The sequence below is a fragment of the Octopus bimaculoides genome, chromosome 5 (genome assembly GCF_001194135.2).
Source record: "Octopus bimaculoides isolate UCB-OBI-ISO-001 chromosome 5, ASM119413v2, whole genome shotgun sequence".
Taxonomy (NCBI): Eukaryota; Metazoa; Mollusca; class Cephalopoda; order Octopoda; family Octopodidae; genus Octopus; species Octopus bimaculoides.
This window is the reverse complement of record NC_068985.1, coordinates 32,676,936-32,683,847: the sequence shown is the minus strand read 5'-3', so window position 1 is coordinate 32,683,847 and position 6,912 is coordinate 32,676,936. Positions and strand designations below refer to the sequence as shown.

The following is a 6,912-nucleotide window of genomic DNA, read 5'->3' as shown; positions in this document are numbered from 1 at the left end:
CATGCTCATATATACTTAAATGATAAACTCCTGGAAAGTTTTACAGATTTTTAGTTCCAGTAATGGATTGGATCTGTAGTCTTTGAATCACCTTTCTCGTTTTGAGAAGCCTAATTTTTTAAGATTGGTATTTAGGCAGTGTATTACATATCTCAGTGACCCAATAATTACAGGTATGAACCTGAACTTGTGCATACTATGTACGTAGGTATGTATGTATGTATGCATGCATCTATCTATCTATCTATCATATTGCACTACAGTATATATAATGCAGGTTTTTGTAACTGTCAATAGCTTCTCAACTTTTTATAGGATTCATTAGTTGCCTTAACTCTGCTTATTTTTATTGAACCTCATGTCTACTCTTACCAACAATTGAAGACATTTTAGTCATGGCTGTTACTTGTTTTTCTAGGTGTGATATATAAAAGGCTAGATTATTCATGTTAGAGACATCATCATCATCGTTTAACGTCCGCTTTCTGTGCTAGTATGGGTTGGACGATTTGACTGAGGACTGGTGAAACCGGATGGCAACACCAGGCTCCAATCTGATTTGGTAGAGTTTCTACAACTGGATGCCCTTCCTAACGCCAACCACTCTGAGAGTGTAGTGGGTGCTTTTACGTGTCACCCGCACGAAGGCCAGTCAGGCGGTACTGGCAACGGCCACGCTCAAAATGGTGTATTTTATGTGCCATTGTTCCTATCTGTATTTCCTGTTTTGTATCCTTAAGTCCAGATCCAAACTGTTAGTCTAAGGCATTAAAGGCAAGATATTAACTGCCAAGTTTGTGGGCTGTTCCCAGTTGGACATCTGAACTATATAGATATTGATGTTATTTGGGATATGGTTGGTGAACTTTCTCTCCTTCATTTTCCACATCCTGTTGATTTTCAATCTCCAAGTCCATCTTTGAACTTTAGTATTATTATTAATGCTGTGAGCTGGCAGAATCATTAGTACACTAGGCAAAATGTTTAACAGCATTTTTACATTCTGAGTTCAAATTCCATCAAAGTCAGTTTTGCCTTTCATTCTTATGGAGTTGATAAATTAAGTGCCCCCTCCCCCAAAATTTTAGTTCTTGTGCCTACAGTAGAAAGAATTATCATGAAGGCCGTGAGCTGATAGAATCATTAGCACATCGGGCAAAATGCTTAGCACCATTTCGCCTGTCTTTATGTTCTGAGTTCAGATTCTGCCAAAGTTGACTTTGCTTTCATCCTTTCAGGGTTGATAAAATAAGTACCAGTTGAATTGACTTATCCACTCTTCCAAAATTGCTGGCCATCTCCCAAAATTTGAAATTATTATTGCTATTATTATTATTATTATTATTATTATTAGTAGTAGTAGTAGTAGTAGTAGTAGTAGTAGTAGTAGCAGTAGCAGCAGCAGCAGTAGTAATTCCGCTGAGGTTAACTTTGCCTTTTATCCTTTTGGGTTCAGTAAAATAAGTACCAGTTAAGCACTGGGGTTGATGTAATTGATGGTACCTCTCACCCAAAATTTCAGGCCTTGTGCCTATAACAGTAAGGATTATTATTATTTTTTTTATCTCAAGTTTTGTTGTAACTCCTGGAGTCCTGCATATTTAGCAGGATTGCTGCCTGTAGCCTATGGTACCATGCTATCGGTTCTTTTCAACTATCTAATACTTTCTTGATTAAACTGGCCATGCCATGGAGGCAAACCTTTTGTAACAGTTTATATGCCTCTTGATTTTATTTTTCTTATATGAACATTTTAAAAAGCAAGTCAGTTGTTACAGTACAAGCAAGCGAAATGCTTCTGCTGATGAAATATAACTCAAAGTTTTCTCTCTTGCTTCAGCAAGAATAATGATAATCCTAATATTCTTTCTTAATCATTGCATTTAACCTAACTGTTATTATTTCTGACATTAAAAACATGAGAATTCACCAATCTACCTTTTATAGTTGCCAATTAAGTTTAAAAAGGGGGGTGGGGGAAAGCATGTTAAATGACCAGACAGCATTATATTACAGCTAGTGAACAGAATGTTGGCAAAACAAGACTGGCAGTCTTTATCATTATCAAGATCAAATAGTAACTGCAGCACTAGCTAACCTTGAACATGTTTATTATTTGCTTTGTTAGATTTGACAGGTGATGGTTAGATTTTTCCATATGGGTTAATAGTGTATGATCTATGTTAACATCATGTTGTTCCTCTTAATAAAAACAAATGTGTTTTGTCAAAAATTCTCAAAAGTTAGTCTTATTAAGGAAGAAATTGTGTGAATCTAGAATCACCAATAACAAATTGGTTTAAATGTTTTGGGAATGTTTTGCAATCCATTTTAAAAGTAAAATAACCCTTTGTTTCTATACAGATGATCTCTGAATGAAGAATTTTTTTTTTAACTCATATTAAAAATGAATTTTAGCAGTCATTTAAATTTTCATATTATTTCATTATCATCAATTTCCCTTAACTGATGCAGTCATTGGTGTGTCACTCTAGACACTTTTGCAGTCGGCCGTCACCACTGGTCTTTGTTCTCTGTCATGCATAGCAGGGTCATGGTTTGTGACTTGACCATTCCTTAATGTTGTCAGACTAGGATTTTCTCTGCCTCTCTTTCTCCCTTACCCAACTGTGCCCTAAAGGATGGTTTTGGACAGGGAGTTGTGGCTGGATACATGACCATACCACGCAAGCTTTCACCTTCTTATCTGCACAAAGAGTGGTTCCTGTCTACTATTGTATTTGTTGACTCACTGCCTTACAAAGCTGTTCATTTTGTGCTCTGTGTTTGGGATGTGTAGCAGCCTCTGAAGTACTTGTGCTCAAATGTCTGGATTCTTTGTTCCATGTTAACTGTTAGAGTCCAGCTCTCAGACCCATACAGAAGGACCAAAGTCACCAGGGACTTACACACTTTGAGTCTTGGGAAACTAATGGAGTTTTCTATATGATGTTCAGCTTCATCATGGCAGCAGAGACTTTTTCATCGTTTTTCAGGACCACTACAATGGGAGCACACCAGTCTGTTGGGGACTTCACTGGATGGATAATTTTCTCTTTTTCCAATCACTTTAATTCTTGCTGGACTTTCTTCTTCATAGAAAGTGGTAGTTGTCTGGGGACGGCGATTGAGAAAGGTTGAGCTGTTTCATCCAAGTGAATTTTGTATACATGCCTCAATTTCCATAGGCCTGTAAACACACTGGAGAAGTCTTTTTTATATTGGACAGCTTCACTTTTTATCGCATTGATTTTACTTAATAGATTGAGACCTTTGATTGCTGGTCCACCCAATAATGGTTCAGCTAAGTCTTGCACAACATACAGTTCCTGTTGCAACATTGCTTTCCCATAACTCAATGTGGCATCTACACGTCCAAGTACTTTTATTTTGTGTTGACCTAGTCCATATAACCTTTTGTTTGTAGGTTTTATTATTGGAGAATTCTTCCTGAAGAACCAGTTAGGTACTACTATCACATCTTCACCAGTATCCAATCTAAATTCGACAATTGTGCTGCAGACTTTGGTGGTGACTTCTATTTTTGCTTGCCATTCTATTTTATTGTCTTCACAAACTGCATTTATATTTTCCGAAGAAACATAACCTAAGAAATGATGTTCTTCCTCTTCAATTCTCCTAACCATTGAAAAATTCTTGAAAACAGTTGCGTAGTGTCCTATTTTTGAACACCGTCTGCATCTTGTTGCTGAGGCAGGGCAGTCATTTCTATTGTGAAATGTGAACATTCCACACCACATGCACTTTCTCTCAGGCATCTTCTTTTTATATGTTGATACCCTTTTTTATTATTTGGTCCTGTGACATGGTTTAATTGTGGATCTGCTGCATTGACAGTTGAGGAAGTAGCTTTTGTTTGTTATTTTGATGTCTCATGTGCTCTATCTGTAGGTATTTGTCAAGGGTTAGCTTTTTGTCTGCTAAAAGTTTTTCTTTCAAAAGATTGTCTTTAACACCAACAACAACTTGACTCCTAATAAGTTTGTCCTTTAATTCTTCAAAGTTTCAGTTTTTTGCAAGTTGGTGCAAGACAGCTATGTAGATTTCTATGTTCTCGAAATTCTCTTGTTTACAAAGGTGGAATTGATAAGACTCATAAGCTTCGTGTGTCTCACCAATGAAAAATTCCTTGAATTTGTTAATCACTTCAGATAGATCATTTTTCTGTTCTTCATCGTCAAATTGTAGTTCTTCATTTATATCAAAACATTCTTCTCTAATAGTCGCCAGAAATACAGAAGTTTGATATCCAGTATCAAATTCATTTGAGAGTCGACTGGCAATTGAATAATTCAAAAAGTTTTGTTTAAATCTTCTCCACTTGCTAGCCACATTTCCTGATAAAGACATTCGCTCTGGAGATGGGAAACTTGCAGAAAAAGGCCTTGCAGACATTCTCCAAATCAAATGAAAAAATAAACTTACAATTCTGTGAAGAATTCTCATTTTTTTTTTTTTTTTTTGAGATACTTCAAATCCTTTGGGATCCCATTTCTGACACCATGTAGTATAATGAAGCTTGACAATATTGGTTAATAAATAGAAAGACAATTCAGCGTGAGATAAGCTATGTCCGTTTATTAGCAAAGCATACATAGTAATGGCCTCCCACTATTAGGGACCCAAATGTGTTCTTTTTAAATTAGAGACTTCGTGTTATGGTAGGTGACTAATGAAAAGGAGATAGCACCACACTTGATACTTTTTCCAGCCTGATGATGAGCTTTTGTAGTTCTTCATTGCTTCCTAACAGGTCAGTATTATTAGCAAAGGGCACGCTGGAAATGGGCTGTCTTCCATTGGAAGCAGAGGGGTGGAAATCTTGGCATGTCTCCTGTATGTTGCTCTCCAGGAAGATGCTGAAAAGCACTGGAGAAAGTTGACATCCTTGTCAAACATCTACTGTTGTCCTGAATAATTCTTCAATGTTGTTGTTCATGAGAAAGAACTACACTATTTGAGTTTATATACAGTTCTTGGATTACTTTGATGAGGGTGTTGAAGTTGTAATTCTCCATCACTTGCCATAACCCATTGTGCCAAGCAGCCAAAGGCCTTTTCAAAGTTGATGAAGTTATGACAGAGGTCAGACTGGCATTGCAGATGTTTCTCAGTGAACAGTCTAATGTTAAATATTTACCCCACAGTACACCTTTGGGGCCTAAGTCCTACCTGTTCTCCTGCATGCTTCTTGAATCTGTTTAGCAGGAATTTTAGCAATACTTTGTTGTTGCTGGTTGTTCTTTAATTCAGGCAGAGTCTCAAGTTAACTTTCTTGGGCATGGATATCATCAGTGATTGGTCACTGCTTCTTCTCTCATATCTTCTAATAGGTTGTTAGTGCCTTGATAAGCTTTGGTCCTTCTTGTTTCAGGAATTCTAACGGGATATTATCCATTCCTGGGGATTTTCCATTTTTGAGTATGCACACTACCTCTTTGATTTCCTCCTAGAGAATCGGAGTGGTGGTGTGTATCTTTGTTTCTGGTAGGATTTTGAGGGTTTCAAAAGCAACCTTGCTTTTGTCTGTCTTTATCTCAACTTTGATGATTTTGCACTGGTCTGCTATCCATTTTTCCCTCATTTTCTTCTTAACCTTTTTATTTGCAGCATTGTATTTCTGACATGTCTCCTGACCTGTTAGCTTGGTCTTCTTCAGGTCCTGCCTTAAGTCACATAAGTCCAAGTTATCATCAGTGTCCCATAATTTCTTCTTTCTTCTACTTCTCCTTAGCACTTCTAGAGACATTTCCTGAAATACTTCCCCAATGTGGTCAGTCAGGGAATTTGTTATCTTTTAGAATGTTAAGGGCAGCAAACCTGCCACCCACTTTCACCTTAAACACCAGTACAACCCTGGGATCTTTCAGTTTGTCTATGTCAAACTTAATGTGTTACTCTTTTCTTATGGATCTTTTCAGTTTGAGTCTCATTGTCATCAGAACCAAATCATGATCACTGTTAACATCTGCATCAAGGAAAATCTTTGTCCTAGCCTTGAACTTTTGAGATATGAGGATTAAATTAATTTGGTTGTGTGTCCTGTGTTGGGTGCATGCCATGTTATTTTGACAGGCGTCTTGTTTGGGAACAGTGTGTTGGCTATGGTCAGCTTGTGAGTGCTAGCAAATTTTAGGAGTAGCAGTCCACAATCATTGGTTTCTCTCATCCTGAATCATCCCACTATCCAAGTCATATGCCTCCAGGTCTGTTTTGTTCAAGTTGATAGAATACCTTGGTTGCCATCCTTAGGGATGGACAAGTACAATGGTTCTCTCTTGACTTTCACTTTTGTCTCCGATATCATTTTCAGCCACACTCTGGCAACTGTTTCTTCTGGCAGGCTAAACTTATTGAGGGACTGAACTCTTGCAGAAGAGATGGACCTCACCAAGTATTCCTAAAGCACACTGAAATACCATAATACACATTCATGTATTTGAAATTGTATATATATTATTCACCTAATTTTGTTATATATCAAAAATTATAATTATGTACATTTATGACTAATATTTGTTTTCTTTTTCAGTTACAGGTAAACATCTCGGAGTTGAAGCATCTAATAACAATACTATTGGATCCAGTTTTATGTTCTCTGGTAGAGGTGTAGTTAAAATTCCAGGTATAGTCAGTACTGGAAGTGGACCTAATCCTGTAATTCTATCATCTGATTCTCAAAATCCATCTAATCCTAGAAATGGACATAATTCTGAGACACTATCTGGTGGTTCTATAAACTCATCTAATACTGGAAGTGGAGCAACTTCTAAGAGTATCTCTGCTAATACTGGAGATAAACTCAATTCTAAGAATCCATCTGATTTTCAAAACTTACTTAATCGTGGAAACGCCCCTGTTGAAGGAGCTAAGACTAGTAACCAATCTCCT

The 6,912-nt window shown here is 37.1% G+C and overlaps 1 protein-coding gene across 1 annotated transcript in view; it reads left to right on the top strand.

The window, feature by feature from the left end:
* Positions 1–5,097: 5,097 nt before the first annotated feature.
* The window catches only part of LOC106878432 (trans-Golgi network integral membrane protein 2), a 17,311-nt gene continuing 15,496 nt past the window's right edge, over positions 5,098–6,912 (top strand). Inside the window, exons 1-3 of the mRNA XM_052968043.1 lie at positions 5,098–5,106; positions 5,632–5,794; positions 6,554–6,898. Of these exons, the coding sequence (XP_052824003.1) occupies positions 5,098–5,106; positions 5,632–5,794; positions 6,554–6,898 (517 nt within the window). The remainder of the gene's footprint in view (positions 5,107–5,631; positions 5,795–6,553; positions 6,899–6,912) is intronic.